Source organism: Phasianus colchicus, chromosome 17 (assembly GCF_987193195.1).
Source record: "Phasianus colchicus chromosome 17, bPhaCol1.hap1.1, whole genome shotgun sequence".
Lineage (NCBI taxonomy): Eukaryota > Metazoa > Chordata > Aves > Galliformes > Phasianidae > Phasianus > Phasianus colchicus.
The window spans coordinates 9,482,030-9,500,229 of record NC_143452.1 but is presented as its reverse complement, the minus strand read 5'-3'; the positions used below and the strand labels follow the sequence as shown (position 1 = coordinate 9,500,229).

Sequence of the window (18,200 nt, the reverse complement as noted above, 5' to 3'; positions counted from 1 at the left end):
AAAGCCCAGGCTGAAATGTTGCTCAAGGGATTTGCACCTAGCCAATGTGTCAGAATTAATTGGATTCTCTTCCATTTACTGGGGCAAGTCACAGCTCCTCAGACTGGGAACTGCTTCCTTCCAAGCTTCAGAGGTACCCATGTCATATCCAAAAAGAGAAAAGATTCCTGGCTATTGCATCAGGACCTCAGTGCATTTTCTCATGGTCAGTGATGAACTCAGTGGAAATAATGATAGCAGCAAATAATAACCTAGTAAATATTCATTAGTCACAATTAATTTCCTGCTTTGTACCCGCCTGTATCCAGCTTCCAGTTACCTTCTGTCCCTGCAGCTATATGGAGTGCCATGCTCAAACAAACCTCATTCTGCAGTGCTTTAAGCAAACAGGAGGAGATGGAGTGCATTATGGGGCTGTAACAGCCCAGAGTGCGGTAGAGATGTTTTATATTATCTGTAGAGGTTTAAAAACATTGTTCCCCAAGCAATCTCTTTCTCTCTTCTTTCTGCCATCATAAATTATGGAAGAGAAAAAAGAGAAAATAGCAGAGGTTTGATTAAATTGGCTTTTTCAGTCTTAAAACGGTGTCAGTTTGATGCCTGATATTTTAGAAATTGGATTAGTGGCATCTATTTCATCCCACCGCAGAGCTGGATTTAAGGTTCCAACAACAGACACGCTGGATGCACAAGAGCAGAGATTTCCATCCCTGGTATCTCATCACTCTATTTTAAGCAGCCAGATATAGAAATGCAGTGGTGTAAACAACAACAGAGAGAAAATGTTCTGCCAAATGGGGAAAAACAAGAAAATGGGGTGGAAGCTTTTTCTGAAGAGTTCTGGTTGATTTTTTTTGAGAAAAAAAAAAAAAAAAAAAAAGGAAAAAATATTTAGCGTATTTCTTTCCTTGAAAGATGGAGATATGTCATAGAAATGTGGTTTTGATGCTGTTGGCAAGCTTGGTGTGATTTTAGATTTGGGAAGGAGGGCAAATGCTTTGTTTTTCTGAGATGCTGCACTTGCATGGGAATGGCAAACATCCCACATTGGTGTGGATGGAACAGCTGTGTGCCCAGGGCAGGGAAGGGGAGCTGGGGGGCTGCAGCATCCACAGCATCACTCAGCACAGTGCTTTCCTTCTGTAAAGCTCTGTGACCTGAGGCACTCTGGGACTCCTGAGCTCTGCAGTTGGGGAAGTTAATCAATATAATTACCGACAAATGAAGTTGCTCCCGTCCTCTGAGCACAGGTGTGATGGGCATTAAGGAACCCCAGGAGCACTTGCTGACCTGTGTTGTAATCGGGCTTTCCAGGGCAGAGGGCAAGGAATAATTAATGATGTGGGCTCATCGTTAATTGGGATGATTGGGATCATTTGCATTGTTACTGTTTGCAAGCAAGGCTCTGGAGCTCCCCAACACACAGTGTGTCCCTGAACTGCTGCTGTGGGCAGCACTGGCTGTGTGTCAACTGCAGGACAGCCACCAGCTCTCACTGCTCCAGGTTTTGCCTTTACCTGTTTTCTGACACCTGTCTTCTTCTTCTCCTGTCTCCTCCTCTGAGTTGCTGTATCTCCCAGGTGTGGCCCTGCTGATGCAGGAGGCTTTGTTTTGTGTGCTGTGCAGGGTTATCCCTAATAAGCCGCACTTCTGCTGAACTTTGCTCTCTTGCTCCTAGATTTCTGTCTCATGATGTAAGAAAACACGGGTTAGAAAGACACCCAGTGGGCATGGAATGGATCAGGAATGTGGAGGAGGCACAGAGGTGTTCTGTGGGCTCCTCCTCTTCTCACTTTTTATGTTATTTGGAGTACGTGTTTAGCTCTTCCATCATTTCTGGGCTTGTTTCTGCTCTGGGTATCATACTTGCTATTAGTTAGCTGCTGTTTTTGTTGTTGTTTGTGGGCTTTTTTGGCTCTGTTTGTTTCTTTTTCCCGCCTACATCTGCTTTTCTTTGAATTGTTTACCTCCATTTTCTGCCTTGTTGGAGTGAGGTATTTTCCTTACCTCGTATATTGCTTAGTGTTTTTCCTTGTATTCCTCTCATTCTCGACTTCTCACTTGCCTTGTGGCTGTTACATGTTGGTTACATGAGTACCAATTAATTTTCTGCTGCTTGCCTTTGCCCTTAGCAAAGGGCCGTGTGGCTTTCTGGGCTTGAGCTCATCTCATTTAAATGCCTTCTGTGATGCTGCCCGTGTCCTTGGACAACTCCAGTGGGACAAAGCCTTGGTGCACACATTATAGGTGTACAGCAGTGACTCTCCAAGCAAGGACAGGAATACAATTATCCAGCTTTTCCAGGACAAATTGGAGGCTCCTCATTCCCTCTGCCAGCAAAATATTCTCCCTTTGTAAGAGGGCCATAAAGCTGCAACCTAAGCAATGAAAATCTCTGATTTATTATTAGCAATGCTTTCATTACGGCAGGAATCAGGCTAAGAGGATGTGTGTAACCTGTCCCTCTTTGTCTCAGTGCCAGTAACAATGACGTTGGGAAGCCAGTCAGAGGATCATAGCTGCTCTGTCCTTAATTGTCCCCACACAACAGCGGGTGATTAAATAAACGAGGCACGGCCAAGACCTTTCTCTCCTCTTATACTCATCAAGCAATCATCTCCCCGTCATGCTTCAGCTTCAAATATCTCATTTGCATCCAGTTGACCTTGGCTTTACTCCACACAGGGAGAGCTGGAGGGGTGGGAATGCAGGGGAATGGTGGGGATTGTGGCACCAGTGCATCTGGTGCATGGAGGATGCTATAGAAATGTTGCGTGCTGTGCTGGGAGAAGTGATGGCAAATGGATTAAATGGGAGATAAAAAAGATGAGGGCAACTAACTATTGTTGAGGAAAATATGGAGATTTAAAAAAAAAAAAGTGCCAGAGACCATAATTAACTGTATTACTGGTTCGTGACTCTGAAAGTAATTGGCTATGTCATGAATGCTAGAAGTGATATAAAATGCTGTTAAGTGAGTGCGGGCTTTTTAGTGAATAGTTGGGTGAAACAAAGGCATACTGATTCTGGCAGAATTCTTATTCTAATTTAAGCAGGACTTCTTTCTTTTTTTCCCCTGAGATAATAGCCACATTGTATATATTGAAATACCTTCCCCATTAGCTCCTGCAGGAGCTGGATAAAGCTCTCATTCAGGTAAACTTTAATCCAACGTGTCTGCATAGTAATAAGTTAAATAGGAGCCGTCAAAGTGTTGTAGCAGAGAGGATGTGCGTAGGGCTGATACAACTGGCTCTCCTGTAAGTAGGAAGAGTAAATTAAGAGTGGATGTATGCGTTTTGTCAGAGCAATTATCGTGTCTGATGCTCTGAGGAGAACATTCAACTAAATTAAGCAGAGTCTGTCTTTGCTGGGAGCCAGGCTTTAAAACAGGGCTCTGCTAAGGAGGGCTTTGTAGAGCTGGCTCCAAACGGAGCTTCGTAGAATCGTTAAGGTTGGAAAGGATCATCAGGTCCAACTGTCAACTCATCACCCATGCGGAGCTTTATGGCCTCGGTTCTTGGGCTGTAAAACTCCTGTAAGATGAACACTGAAGTTATAACTTCAGATCTAAAAGCCCCTACGTGGGAAAGGTCCCTGTGGATTTTGGAGACAGAAGCTCAGGGCACAAGTGCCATTAAACTGCGTTAAAACACCATTTACGGGGTGTTTCCTTCCAAGCACCAGTCCATCAACCTGACATGTTCTTTGAGAAGGAACAAACTTTGCAAGACGTATTTAAAAGAATTTTCCTGACAGGTTTACAGCTCTGAGGACGTTAATAAACCCAAATGGCCGTTCACCAGGCAGTAGCCACAAAGCAATTATGTTTTGTCTGCAGGCAGCCTAATGAAACCAGCAGTTAATGACCTAAGGAGAAGAACTAAAACCAGCCCACTGCTCCGTAGAGGCACTTAATTTTTTCTGGCCATCCTACACTGAGTGTTTTCTTGGTTGATGCACAGGTAAAACTCTGTTATTCTGGAGGAGCAACGATGCATATTTTTGATGGAAAAGTTTTGCACGTGTGTATGCAGATGCCACCACATAGTGGTCACATCACAAGGTCAATGTTTATGCAGGAAACAGCAAGCTGGGAGATGTCTGCTAACATGGCATAGAAAGATGGGTGTGATTTTAAAATTTAATTTAACTTCGTAACGTTCACCTCTGATCGAGGCAGAAACCTGCCCCAAACACAGCACGTCGGTATTGCAAACAGCAGAGGGCTGAGTGACACACCGGTGATCAGGAGGTGGATGCAGAGCCCACAGCCTGCTGCTTCCCATGGCTGCTCCCTAAAGTGGTGTTTTTTGGAAAGCATCCATCACCTTTATTATGTTGCTGGAGCTCTCAGAGCCTCTTTTCCTTTGTACAAAGAGGCCTGAAGGGTCATGCTGCTAACGAGCAAACTTGTTCCATTCTTCTCTGGCTCATCAGCAAGGAGAGGAGGAAGCCATTAGCCATCTGTGCAGGGGTAATTAAGGCACGCAGCCTGGGCAGGCAGGCAGCACACAGGGGCTGCTCTGGCCCCTTGGGATCAGTGCTGATTTTCTCCTCTGGGGCTCAGCACAAATTTATTATGGGGTTTATTACTCTTAGGGCTGGTGACTCTGCGAGTGTCCCAAACCCAGTAGAGTTGTGCACAGAAACTGCATGCACTCCATGCTGTCTCTCCACCGTCTCTCTTGTATCCAATTGCTGCTTTCAGCAGTTTGGGAGGTGGAGGTTTGCATCCTTTCCTTCCCCAGCCCAAAGCAGAGATCACAGTACCTATGTGGATATTTTGCCCTTTGTGTGAATACTGATAAATCTCTAGAGCAAAGGTACTCTGGAAGCTGCTGTTTTAATTAGAATTCTGGGATGCTTTTGATACAGCTTTCCACTGGTGGTGAGCGAATTGTTTTCTCCTTTCTTTCAATGGTCCGTCAGTCTTTCGGTGCGTAATGAACAGCAGCATCTATTTAATCTTCATTACACAAATTACTCTCTGACGTCTACCCTCTTTAGGTTCTTTCTTCAGCTCTAATCAGCACGCTCACTTCTATATGCTTTTAATTATTTCCATTGCTTTAGCAGTGGACTTTTCAGCTCTGCCGCCCACGTTTTGAGCCAGGTGCTGTGACTCACTGCATGCTGCGGGGTGTTGGGATGTATGCAGCCTAAGTTGCTCTTCCTCCCTCCGTGTACCTGATAATGGATTGTTATCAACACTCCCGCTTGCTGAGCCCTCAACCAGGGCTTGATCTCTTTCCTGAATAACTGGGTAAGTCAGGATTTAATTTTTTCTCAGCTGTGAGTCTGAAGAGCCCTGGGTATGCTCTCCTCATCTTGCTCAGTCCATGTGATCCACACACCCTGCACGTGTGGCATCTTCTCTGTGGAAGATTTGGCTTGCCTGGCCAAATCACACACAGAGCTCTCTGGCTGTGAGCCTTTGGCCTCTTTCCTCTGCCAGATGTGCTTGTGTTCTTCTTCTAGCTTTCTTTCTCATCTGAAGGTTGTTTGGTTGAAGGCTTTGCAGGCAGGAAAGCGTATGAGGATTGCCAGGATGAAACAGGTTTGCCCTTGGGTGATTTGTCTTGACTGGTTTTTAAATTGTTGAGTCATGATTTACATGTTAAATAAATCTTAAATCTTCAAAAATCCATAGTTGGTCTGCTGTTACCTACTGAGGACTGAAATCATTGAGTTTCTGGGCTTTTCTGAAGTTGAACATCCTATTGCATGTATAAAATGTGTGAATGTTTGCTCACAGTGATCCTCTGGAAGAAACACCGTTGAGTTGAGTGCCCAAAAGTTTCTGGTTATGTTTGCTAACTGTCGTTAGATGAGGTATGTGGGATTCATTTCTTTGGAGGAAGGCTGGGAAGAGCAGCTGATGCTGCCTCCAGCAGGCCTCCATACCTTGCAGTCTGGCACAGTTGTGTTTCTGAAGAGCTTTATAATTTGTCCTTATTATGTTGTACGCGTGATTTAATGAAAGCATTTTTAATGAAAGACCTTTTCTGTACCGTAATTGAGCTCTTAATCTTATCTGAAAGCAGAGAACAATCCCTTCAGAAATGGTGTTTGAATAACAGCTATTTGCATTTTCCGCACGCGGTGTCACCCACAGGAGCAGCTCTCCTTTTAAGAAAAGACAACAAGTAGATTTCTTTGAGTTAAAAGTGTATCAATGATGCTGTGTGGAGTAGATTTGAGAAGCAAACTGTCTCGCTTCCCAGTAGAGCAAATAAAACCTTTCCTGGTCCCAGAAAACAAGAAGTGAGCTCTCACTTAGCAAGTGCCTGAGACTTTATGCAGCTTGGTGCATGACAAATTGCACACAGCTATGACAGCTGTCAGCAAAACAAGATGATCTGAGCAGGTAAGAGTTGGCAGGAGGTAAAAATGGAAGCTTCAAATCAACAGGATTCTGAATAATTGCGCATTCCATGAAGATGTCTCCTTCATCCTGAACCTTCAAAAAAGTCTTTACAAAAGACTGTGGAAAACATCCTGCTTCTGAACAATCTCATCTTCCTAACTTGCTTTTTGCATTCGGAATTAAAATGTAAGAATGTTAAAAGAAGGCACAGCACAGGATTTTCTGAGATGACCCTGGTAGACTTTTCGTGTGCTCTTGGTTGGAAGGGAACCAGGATCCCCTTCTCCAGACCAATGGGTCCCACTGACCTGGTGGATATTCCCCAAACCCAGTGCTGGATTGGCCCCAAAACAAAATGAGTGTGTTGAATTGCATCCAGTGGCAAGGTGAGAAGTGTGTCATGGGTGTTGGTTTTTTTTTTTTGGTCTTGCACTATACAGAAGATATCCTGATTGAAAACAGCGCTGTCTTCTCTTGCATTAGGATAAGAGGTGATGAGCCCAAGCTGTACCAGGGATGTTTTGGGTTGGATATTAGAAAAAACTTCTCCTGAAAGACTGGTAATGCATTGGCATAGACTGCCAATGGAGGTGGTGGGGTCACTGTCCTTGGAGATGTCCAGGAAACATGGAGAAATGACACTGGTGAATACGATTTGGGGGACATGATGGGGATGGGTTGATGATTAGGCTTTGTGAACTTGGTGGTCTTTTCCAGCCTCAGTGATTCTGTAGTTCCCAGCTTCTGCTTCTCCCTTCACCTCCTTGTACTGATGCGTATCCCTATTAAGAAGACCTCATCCATTTCAGTCTTGTCACTCATCTCTCCCACTCATACATCCATTTGTACCAATCCATTCGTCCCTAAGACCTCTATTACTGGAGTAATAGGCACTACTGCATCAGCTTTTGATGCGACGAGCAGTGGATTTCTGCAGTCAACATGTCAATTTAAACCGTGGCTGTCACGTTAAAAATAAGAGCTCAATTCCTTCTTTCCTGGAGAAGAAATTAAGGAAAAACCTTCTCATGTTATGAACTGAGTGTGCAAGGCTGAAAAGGGTGGAGACGAGGTTGCCTCCTGAGATAAGTAAATTTGTCAGTTTAGCAAATTAGAGAGAATATGTTTGCACCTTCAAGTAGTCAGGTGCCAAAATAATGTCACTGAGTAGGCAGGGCTTGGGTGGGGACTGTTCTCACCACTGAGTAGGGCCATCAGTTTCAGCAGATCTATTCACACAAGTGCCCATTTGCCAGCTGCACAATCAGAGCCTAGAGAATTGCCTGGCTGAAGATGATTTACCTGTTTTCCTGATTTTTACACTGTGTTGCTGCAAAGCAGTTTGATGTTGTCCTTTCCCTCTGGCTCAATGGGGACCATCTGTAACCCCACACAGTGACACTGCTGGGACTCATGTAATGCCAACCCAGCAAGGGCTCAGCGCTGCCTCTTTGGAAGCTGTGACATGTGAGGGGGGAATACAATGAATATTCAGCAATGTCACGGACCATATGAGAAATATCTGACAGCTGTGATTATGCAAAGTGAAAGTAAAATATTTCACGAGTTTTTGGTGTTCAACATTTTCTGCCTGGGGATGTTGGGTTGCAAGGTCCCCATGGCATTCAGTGTGGTACCGTGTCCAGAAAGAGGAAAAAATAGATGGAAGGAGCAATGCTGTGGTTAAGAGCACTTTGTTGCATGAATCCCATGGATGTGGCTGGAAGCAGCACCCTGCTTGCACCCATGGGTGCTCATGTCCCCAAGTGCCACCCAGCTGGTCCCTCCTGCAGCCACCACCTCCCTGGTACATTCTATCCTTTAGCAGCAGGTTGAAAATCCTGACCTGTACATCAGGGTCATCTCTATAGTTTTCATTAGTATTTGTTTCCTAAGCTTTAATGACATCAAATAACTTTTTTTTTTTTTTTTTTTTCAGTTTCATGAGATTCATCTGTTCTTTGGTTTCTGTTGCATCTTTACATCTTTACTTTGGTTTATTCCTTCTGGTCCCCATCATTCCCTGGTGAATACTAGAAAAAAAAGCTAAAACAAAATAAGAAGGTTTGGGGATATTCAAAATGAATTCTCAATTTGATGGCTCTGCTCTTTATCTATTTAAGTTTCTTTCCCCCCCTTTTTTTTTTTTTGCTATTTTTTCCCCCTTTTTTCTGTTTTACTTTTTTTTTTTCTTTTTCTTTTTTCTGCTAGCTGGATGCTATCTCCCCAACGAGCTCACAAAAGAAGCCCAAGGAACCAGCCAGCCAAACAGATAAGGTAACAGATGTAGAGCACAAAGATCAAATAAATACACACAGCTCAGGAAATAGGCTTTGCGGTGCGGTGCAAAAGCTCAATAGCTGAAATGGGAGGCAAAGGGGAAACTCTTTTCTACATAGAGGAAAAAAATATTAATCTGACGAATTCAAGGCTATAGAGAGAAGAAAGACTACATCAGTTTGTGGTAAATGCTAAGTCCTGCCAGGCCTGTGCACTTGCAAGAGCACATGCAGCCTCTGCAGCCCTGCCTTGCATGTGTGGTCTCTGCTTTTTTCCCTGTTTGTTGGGCTCTGCCACTGGATGAATAACGTGGAAATGTTTGAGTCCAGAAAAGCAATTAACAAACCACAGTGGGTAGGGCTTACCTGTACCAGACCTGGTGACTGCTGACCTCTGATAGTTGCTTTGTTCCCCGTTTCTGAGCAATCTAACTCATTTCTAGCCTACTAGGAAAGAGACGAGATCTTAATTAAAATGTGTTTAATTATCAGCCTCGTTAGCCTGGATCGTGTTTCAGTGTTCTCATACTGCAAGCAGAGATGTGACTTGTTCTGATTGTCACTGAAATTGCAAAATGCCTCCAGGTGGTTGCTCTCAGGTACAGGCAGTGACTTATACCACAGTGTCACACAGATGGCCACAAAATCACATCCCCGATTTGTTCTAATGGCCCTACCTGCCATCCCAAATGGGATTGAGAACAAATTGGCATTGCTAAATGGCTGGCTCCCCATATCCAGCTTGCAGCTCGTGCTCTGGCTACATACAGACCTGCTCTCTTTGACCCACTGCGTGGTGGCTCACAGTCATTGCAATAAAACGCAGTGAGCAGCACAGCTCTCATCCCTCAGTTACCCAGTTACGGCTGGGTCCCAAAGTGGTGAAGTTGTATGCTTGGGATTTACTTCAAACTTGCATTTTTCCTGGAATAATTCAACAGTAAGATTGCGTTGATCAGCAGCACATCCTTGGTTTGTCTGCCTGTTGGGACCACGACTTGTCTTCCTCTGGTGGTCACTGCAGCCTTTCCTCTCCTGCAGTTTGCAGCCAAGCCCCTGCCCCCAGCACCATTCATTCACTCCACTTTGTACATTGCTGTTTTTTCAAAGGAAAGCAAATAATGTTTGCTTGAGCGAGGCCAATTTGCAAGCAGATTTCATTTGGACCAGGTCCTCTACAAAAGCAGAATCCAATCTCATAGCCATTGTTATGTGTCTCTATTATTTCTCCACTCATCATTGCTTTTCCAATACTTCATATGTAATTTGTCTTCAGCAACATCGTACAAAGCTTCACAGAATTCAGATATCTCTCTTTTTTAATACTTATATCTGCTGTGATACATTTCAATATCCTTGGATCTCTTTTTAAAGCCTGATTTTTTCCTGGGATGGCGGCTGTATTCTTTGAGCTGCAAATACTGCAATTCATGGACTTTCCTGATGTTTTCTTGCCCCTTTTATGATATCTCACTAAACATCTGAAATCTCCCTTTCTCCCCGTGACCCCCAGAGCTGTTTGGGTTCAGACAAGACAGATAGCTCTGCTTAGACTCAGTTCTCTGCTGTATTCCCACATCATGTAGGGGCTGGGGTGGGACGTCCTGGTGGGGAGGCAGCTTCCATGGACTGAGCTGAGATGGCTCCAACCCACTGCATCTCAGCTTGCAGGTGGCCATCCCAACCTGTGGGAACTTTTCTTCCTTGTGGGCTCTGACGAAGCTAAATCCTTGTCTTTTAGCTGGAGATGTGATCTAAGCAGATTTGCGCTTTGATTTCTGAGGACTGGAAACTTGGAATACCGAAAACCTGTGTGTTTCAACCACTAGATGAGCTGATCAGTGGGATTTGGAGTTGCTGTGGTGGTTCTGTTTTGTTGATTGAGAATATCGGATTGTTAACAGCCAACTTCTCATGTGCAGGACTGGCCACAGGACCAAGAACCACCACAAGCTGAGGATCATCTCCTGTTGGAAGGCATCAGCGTGGTGATGGTGATAGCCTTGCTCAGACCCAAAGCACTGAGGATGATTTCCAACACCGATCATGGCCTTTTTACTGCCAGATCAACCAGAAAATCCTTCCCAGGGGCAGAGTTGTGCCACAGCCACCTAAGGAAGCTCGGCACCGAGATGGAAGGACCTGGTGATGTCTTTGGATGTATGAGGTCTTTAGCTGCTGTTACAGCGAGTTTGGGGGAGGTGGGGAAGCCCCTCTGTGTCACCCTGAAGCTCAGGGCTGGCTGTCCTGCAGAGCACAGTGTCCCTATGGCAGAACATTGCTTTGCTCACCAGTACTGCAGCAATGTGATGCCAAAGCAGCCAATGTGCATCTTAGCCAGGGAAAGCTGTGGAGGCAGGGAGAAGGAAAGGAAAGGCTCAATCAATCTAAAAGATGCTTTGAAAGTGAGAAAAACTTGCTGCCAGGCTTCCTTTGGAGAGCAATTCCACTCTTCCTTTTTGTCTCTTTCTTTTTTGGTGCCATTGCTATTCCTCTGTGGTCAGAAGGCTGCAGGCATTTCAGATCCTTTCTTCAAGTCCTTATTTCAGTAAATTAAAAAAAAAAAAAAAAAAAGCCTCAGAATGTTTTCTTCTAAGGCTCAGCAAATGGGAAGTGCACAATGCAGCTGTCTCTAAGCCTCTCTTCTCCTGTCTCGGGGAGAAAGGAATTCGCCAAGCCCTAGAGCCTGACTCACTCGCTGTGTGAGCATGAATTAACCAGGAATGTTCGAGAATTATTCCTGAATAATTCATGAACCTGAATTAATCATGCATTTTCATGAATTATTCATGAATAACTCATGGAAATGCAAGGTTTATTCATGCTCCAAAAAACCCAAGGCTTTTTCTCTTTTCTTCTGCATTCTCTCCTTGTAAGAAACAGAACCTGAAACAAGCTAAGGAATATATATGTATGTGTGTATGGGAAAAATAAAAGGAATAATAATGCTGAAACAAAACAACCAGGAAAAAAGAAAGGGATTTTTATTTTTTTTTTTTTTTTCAATGCAGTGGGGACAGCAGGTGGGAGCTTTCTAAGCCAGACAAAGGAGACCTGACAAGAAACTGTGGTGAAGGGACGAGCCCAAGGCAAAGGAATGTCCGGTCACCTCCTCCTCTGGAGCAGGCAGCTGAGATCTGCATAGACAGGAGACATTTTGCAAGACTCAACACCTGGAGCAGTGCTAACCAGGCAAGGACGGGGCTCTGTTGTATCAAGATGTTGATCTCTCTCTCTTTCTCTCTCTTTCTCTCCCTTTCTCTGTTTGTGCATTTGTGTAGTTCTGTTGCATCTGGTAAGGCAAGTGAAGAACTGGTAAATGGGGCAGGAAGGAGCAGCAGCAGCAGTTGAGGATCGGTGTTGCTTTTTTTCTTTAAATGATAAAGAAAGGAAAAGCGCTTTAGAGAGCTTTTTGGGGGCTGGGGTTATTTGCTGTTTGGAATACGGAGCTCTTTAAGACAGCTGTGTTCTTGTGTGGGAGAAGTCTCAGTTATGCATATACCTCAGTTTACTTGGGCTCTCCTTACCTTTCCTGGGTCTGCAACTGCCTGCTGCAGAGCATCCAGCCCTGTTGGAGAGGGATGGGGGGAGTGAGTTGCCATAGGATTCACTGGTGCATGGTGCTTCCCTCCTTGTAAAAATAAATCCCACAGTGTGTCTGGGTCAGGACTGCAGTGAGCCAGGTGTGCAGCTGTGCCAGCAGGGCAGGCTGGGGAGTGCTACAGCTCCTGCATGCAGCTTTGCTGCAGCTGATGAATGCTGGAGGGGGGAAAGAGAAAGTTCTCCAGGGGGAACCGAACCTCCCAGGTGAGGGAATCTCAGCCAGACACAGCTTTAATGGAGATATGGAAGCAGAATAAGAGATTGCAGTAACTTAAGTTGTAGCTGCCTGTCCTGCCAGCTTGTCCCTGTTCCACCTCTCCCTTCCCTGCTCCAGCTCCCTGCTATTGGCTTTGTGAGCATCCTGCATGTACTGCCTGGCATGAGGGCTCAGCCTCACTCACCAGAGCAGTTGTGCCAAACCCTGCTGCAGAGGAGAGCAGGGTGGGCTGGGGTGAGGCTCTGCCAGGGCCCTCAGGAGCTATGGAGGTTTGTCCCTGCCTGACTTAGTGCCCCTCTGTGATGCGTGGAGTGAAAAACCTGGAAAGAAATCATCCCTGAGCTGGCGCTGTGGCTCAGATGGTTTTGGAAGTCCCCAAACTGCTGCTATTGAGTGGTTTGAGCTGCAGCTCTAAGGATGTCTTGAAGGGCCAGGACCAGAGGATCAGCTCCGTGCAGCTTTGCTCTTTGGCTGCCTTAAATGACTCCCTCGCTGCTCTGTGCCTCAGTTTCCTTATGTGTGAAATGGAGGTAATTTGATGCCCTCCATATCAAAGCATTCTGACATTTACTGAAGGAAATAGCTGTACAGGCAAAGGAACGATCGTTTCCTGGAATACAATGGGGTCTTTTAGAGTATTTTCTCTGCACTGCCCTGATATTACATAGACGCAATCCTCCTCTGCAGCAAATTGCCATAGCCCAGTTGAACTCAACTGAGCTGTGTTGGTTCGTGCTGCAGATAATCTTTAAGGTCTTTTCCAACCTAAGCCAGTCTACGATTCAATGAATAGAGAAGGAGAAATAACTGGTAGAAAAGATGCATGGACACAAACTTTGTATCTCCAGGGTTCACTGCCTCAGGTAAAACACCATTTGCTGAGCTTTCCTGCTCCAGGTGAGCAGCCCTGATGTCGGCCAAGCTCTACGTGCTCATCAGCTGGCCTGATGGCAGCCGTGTCATCAGCATGGAAAACATCAAGGAGCCCCGCAAGCCCTTCCATCTCTATGCTGTGGGTGAGCAGGTGCTGGCCCGCTGCCCTGGCTTCAGTGGACTCTACTGGGGCATTGTGGAAGGCATAAGTGGTGAGTGACACCCCTCCAGTTTGGGAATTCACAATTTGGGGCTGCCTGGGAGCAACCCTAAGAGAAGAATTTTGATGCTTGAAATGTCCTCTCTTCCTACAGAGCATAAAGATGCTTTGGAGAAGAAGCTGCTGGAAGATAGACAGCTCCTGGAGAAGTTAAGTGAGTGATGTCTTTGCTTTGGGCCCTTTCATATGGTAAGATGGGGATTTTGGTAAGAAAAGAATTGAAGATTGCACCTTTCTGCCTTCCCTGGGATTTCTGGGTGGGAGGCTGCAGAGTGTTCCATCACAGCCTTAATCTCAAGGTGAACAGCAGCACGTGGGAGCAGGGAGATGCGCAGCACTGATACCCCATTACACGCCTTGAGGGTCTGCTTTTCTTTCAGAAGATGAACCAGCTGTCCACAGCATGATCCCACCCCAGCCAAAAAAATCCAGGAAAACCTTCCCAAAATGGACCCCAGTGAATGCATGCAGGAAATACCACACTGACAGGACTTACTCTGGGAAGCCACTGCTGCAGGCAGCTGAGCCCAGCCTGCCCTGCAGTGCTGGCAGCCCCTCCATCACCAAGGAGAGATGTACCCTGGGGCCATCCCATCCTACCAGCACCTTCACCCCCCCAGCCACTTTTGTAAGCCTGGCTGTGCCAGGGAATTCCCAGGGTGAGGAGGACAGAGCTGACACCACTACCAAAGGTAACTGTGGCTGTAAATTGGGACATTGACTTCTGGCTGTTTCCTGATGGGTGGGCTGGACTAGGAATCTGTGCATTTGCCAGCAGATCTTTGCTTTGATCCAGGTCTGTGAGGATAGGATTCCCATTTTCTGGTCCTTTCTATCAAGGAGGTCTCTTCCAGGAGGGCTGTCTAAAAGAGATGCATGTGTGGCAGCATAGAATGTCTGCTCTACCACGTACCAGCTGTTCCCCCTTGTCCATTCACTAGTGCATGTATTAAGTAGTTACAGAAATACCCCAGTGCATTATCTACTTGCTGGCTGACAGCAGTGTCTAGAGGCACATTGGCTCTTCCTGCTTTGCCTGCTGTGCCTTTTGTAATGGAAACAGAAGAAGCCCTTCAGATACCTCCTCACTCTAAAAACAAAATCCTGGTTGTTTGATCCTGGAAAGCAGGTCTGGATCATTCTGTTTATGCAAAGGGAACAATGTGTTGCTGTGCTGAGTGTTTAGGTAATTTGTTCTGGAGACAAGAGATCCAGGTGCTGCCCTTGTCAACAGCAGGCTAGTTCAGCTTGTTCCCCATCCCTGCCTCTTAGATTACGTTGCCCTGGCAATGAAGAGGAAGTCAGATGGCATCTTGTCCCAATGCCAGCAACACATCTGTCTGAACAGGTAACACCTGAAAGGGCGGTGGGAACCCTGAATGTCTCATACCAAGTAAATTAACTTCATATAGTGCAGTCTGTCCACTTTATGCCCTGGTGGTGCTGTCTGAGTAGACGTTAATATAGACTTAAACTCAAAGCACTGAGGATAATGGCAGTTAGTGTGACTACACTGATCCTGCAGAGCAAGTGACTCCCTTGTGCTCTGGAGTCCTGGTCCCTTGGTGGGTCAAATGGGAGCTCCCAGCACCAATGTGTGGGACTTCCTCCACTTGCAAAGAGATGCTCAGGAGGTTGTCTGCATGAGGAACCATGGGTACTTCTTCTTTGTTCATTTGGTTTTGCTGTAAATGGAACCAGAGTTGACTTTGCTGTCAACCCTTGAATTCCAGATAATGCTCATTGAGAATGACCACAACAGGAGAGTGGAGCTTGTGGCAGTGCTTTTTAGCTTGCTTTTTTCTTCCAGCTGTGAAGACGGAAAGCTGGACACTTTGCAGGAGACGGATGGCTTTGAGAGAGTGCAGAAAAAATTTGCTCCCGGTGAAATAGAAAGGTAATTAGCCAAAGGAGGCACTTGTTCTTCACTGTATTTTCCTCCCTTTAGGAAAGAACACTGAGTCTGCATCTGGGTAACAAAATGGTGCTATTTTAGAACCAAGAGCTGCTCAGTGTCTGTACAATCAGAACCTGGTGTTTGATCTGTTTGTAGAGCTCAGAGTTAGAGATGCAAGAGGGATCTAAATCAGTGCAAAACCCACAAAACTCTTGCTTATAGCCATCAAAATGACACCTATCATGTTTGAGCACGGCTGCATTGCTTGCTTTATTGCCCATTACTTTGATGACAAGTACCAGTGATGAAATAGCTACTGGGGACATTTTTACTGCAAAGAAACAGGTGCCAAAAAATCACCTCATGGCACTTGCTTTGTCATTTCCTGCATGTCCATTTTTTCATACCATGAATACATGCCTCCTGGGACTTGCAGGGCTGATATGTTTCCTTAAAACAGAGAAGAAAACTGAGCATCAAAGTCTCCCCGCATGCATGACAAAGTGAAGTTGGGGATTAAACTCGGAACATTTCTGGGCTTCTGGAAAGCTCTGACCATGTCATTCTGTGCCCTTGCATTGCTCCTGGCAAAACTGGGTGGGCTGGTACTCTTGTCCTGTGCCCTTTTGCAGGAAACAAACCAGCATGGCATGGGTGGAGGTGTTTCAGCTTTCAGCAATGGCTGTGGTGAGGCCATGCTGTCTTTCTTGTTGCCTCAATGCCTGTTATCCCATGGTTTACTTTTCCAGAGAGAAGATAGAGCAGCTGGAAAGGATGGTCTTGGACCTCCAACAGGACGTCCTCTCTCTAAAGAAGAAGGTACAGAGGATGGAATCCCTGTCCTTCCAGGAGGAGCCCCACCGGCAGCCCTGCGAGGTGGTAGAGCTCTTCAATGGCTACACCAAAGAACAGCTCCGAGAAGCAATCCGCTTTGACCAGAAGATCAGCACTGCCTGCAAGACGCTGCTCTACAAGCTCTTCACATCCGACTACATCCAGAGCCACTCCATCACCGGGCGCAGAGGCAACACTTTCCGAGAGGCGAAGCCCATGATGGATGAGCGCTGCATCAAAATCATCAGGGTGCTGCTGAAACAGAAGTTTGGGGACCACCTCAGCGACACGGTGATCACTGAGAAGATCCAAAACGTGCAGAAAGCTCTGAGGCAGAAGTTTAAGACGGAATGTCTCTGACGTGGGGGTGATTCGGTGTCTCTGGTCCTACTCTTCTCATTGATGCGCCTGAGCATCCCTCCCAGAAATATCGTGTGTGTGTTGCTGCTGCTTGGCTGATTGTTCCTGAGGCACTGAAGATGATACAAACCTTCCACAGTCGTCTACCTGCATTAATCAGAGGGAAGTTTGCTCAGCTTCGCTCCAGGTTTGCACATCTGCCAGCACTTTACCAGTTCCTTTACCACTCCAGTCTGCGTGCCGTTCTCAACTCGTGGATGGCTGGGTGTTGATCCCTGCATCTTCTTGATGGACACATTCAAAAGATGGAAATTTACTATTGGATCCAAGCGTGGGTTGGTGAGCCAGCCTTGTTCTACCTTGCAGTGGCCAGGGAGGGAGATTGGTGATGGCAGAGGAGCTGTAGCCCCAAGGAAGCAGCAGCTTCATTCACACAGGGTCTTGGTAGCACCCAACGTGACTTCTCCCTGCATGGCACAGCAGTCCTCTCATCCTGTGGACAGCACCTGCTCCCTTTTTGAATGCATACTGCAGCTTCTCGTGGTAACAGAAGGGCAGGCTCATTAACACAATGCCATAAAACCTTCAGAGAAGGATTATTTCTTTTTTTTTTTTTTTTTTTTTTCCCTCTGCTTTAATGTGGCTGTCTGGAAGAAGCGTCTGCACTAACAAAGTCTGCTGAACAAGACAAGGTCTCTTATGGAAGTTACACTGCATTGGTTTTCCTTTTAAAACTAGATTATCTCCATGGAGAAATGCATGTTTCTGTGAATGGGGCAAGCAATGGGGGCAAAAACTGGCCAACTGCAGGTACACCTTTCCTTCAAAGATCAGACACATCGTGATGCAGCCATTATAATTTAAGTACAGTGTTTCTATCCTAAGAAATGCTGGGTAGAATCAGCTGTTTGTTTTTTTTTCTGTGTGAGAGGCTGTGAGAAAGGACTAGGAAAAAATCATTATTTTTTTTCCTGAATAGATTAGAGTTGGGGGCTGGCTGCATTAAAAGTGTTTTTAACATTAAAAGAATAACAGTCTGGCACTAATCCACCTGACAGAAATGCTGCAAATTACCAAACGTTTCCTTTGAAAGAAGCTTCTCAGACATGAATTATTTCTTAATTTTTGAAATTATTCAGACAAGGAAATGTCAGTTGCTTTGAGTTAAAATGTTTGGTTTAATTTATGTATTTTTCTCTGTTTCCAGTGTTTAATATCTTCACGGCCACACAAGAGATAATAGTGCAAAATAAATGTACAGAAAATAGGGAGAAAAAAAAAAAAAGTGCTATTTTCAGGATTTTCCCCCTTCCTCCTTTTATCTAATTCAACAAGAAAATCACTAAGGAAATACCCTGAGGCATTTTGCTTTTGGTGGCAAAGATGTTTGCCTACAATTTTGGTGCTACTTTCATTAGCTGTGTTTAACAGTCATGCTGCATTGCTGGAATCAATAACTGATGATATTCCTTTTGTTTCTCCTTCCTCTCAACCATGTGAAGGTGTCAGGGGTGGCTTCTTGTTAGCGTGGACCTTGATGTGAGCAG

The 18,200-nt window shown here is 45.5% G+C and overlaps 1 protein-coding gene and 1 long non-coding RNA gene across 3 annotated transcripts; both read left to right on the top strand.

Annotated features, from left to right (window-relative positions):
• Positions 1 to 1,260: 1,260 nt before the first annotated feature.
• Positions 1,261 to 10,737, top strand: LOC149915623 (uncharacterized). Its single transcript, XR_016471866.1, has 3 exons — positions 1,261 to 1,504; positions 8,582 to 8,647; positions 10,572 to 10,737. It is a non-coding gene; the product is annotated as an uncharacterized LOC149915623 (long non-coding RNA).
• Positions 10,738 to 11,448: 711 nt separating this feature from the next.
• Positions 11,449 to 17,225, top strand: LOC149915622 (uncharacterized). 2 transcript variants are annotated; one of them, XM_090152015.1, is made up of 8 exons: positions 11,449 to 11,560; positions 11,661 to 11,841; positions 13,318 to 13,554; positions 13,657 to 13,716; positions 13,946 to 14,254; positions 14,835 to 14,910; positions 15,373 to 15,459; positions 16,209 to 17,225. In XM_090152015.1, the coding sequence occupies exons 3-8, from the start codon at positions 13,380 to 13,382 to the stop codon at positions 16,651 to 16,653; spliced, it is 1,152 nt and encodes a 383-aa protein (XP_090008141.1). In that variant the 5' UTR covers positions 11,449 to 11,560; positions 11,661 to 11,841; positions 13,318 to 13,379; the 3' UTR covers positions 16,654 to 17,225. The 2 variants fall into 2 exon arrangements, with proteins under 2 accessions (XP_090008141.1, XP_090008140.1); XM_090152014.1 differs by having other exon boundaries at positions 13,943 to 14,254.
• Positions 17,226 to 18,200: the final 975 nt, after the last annotated feature.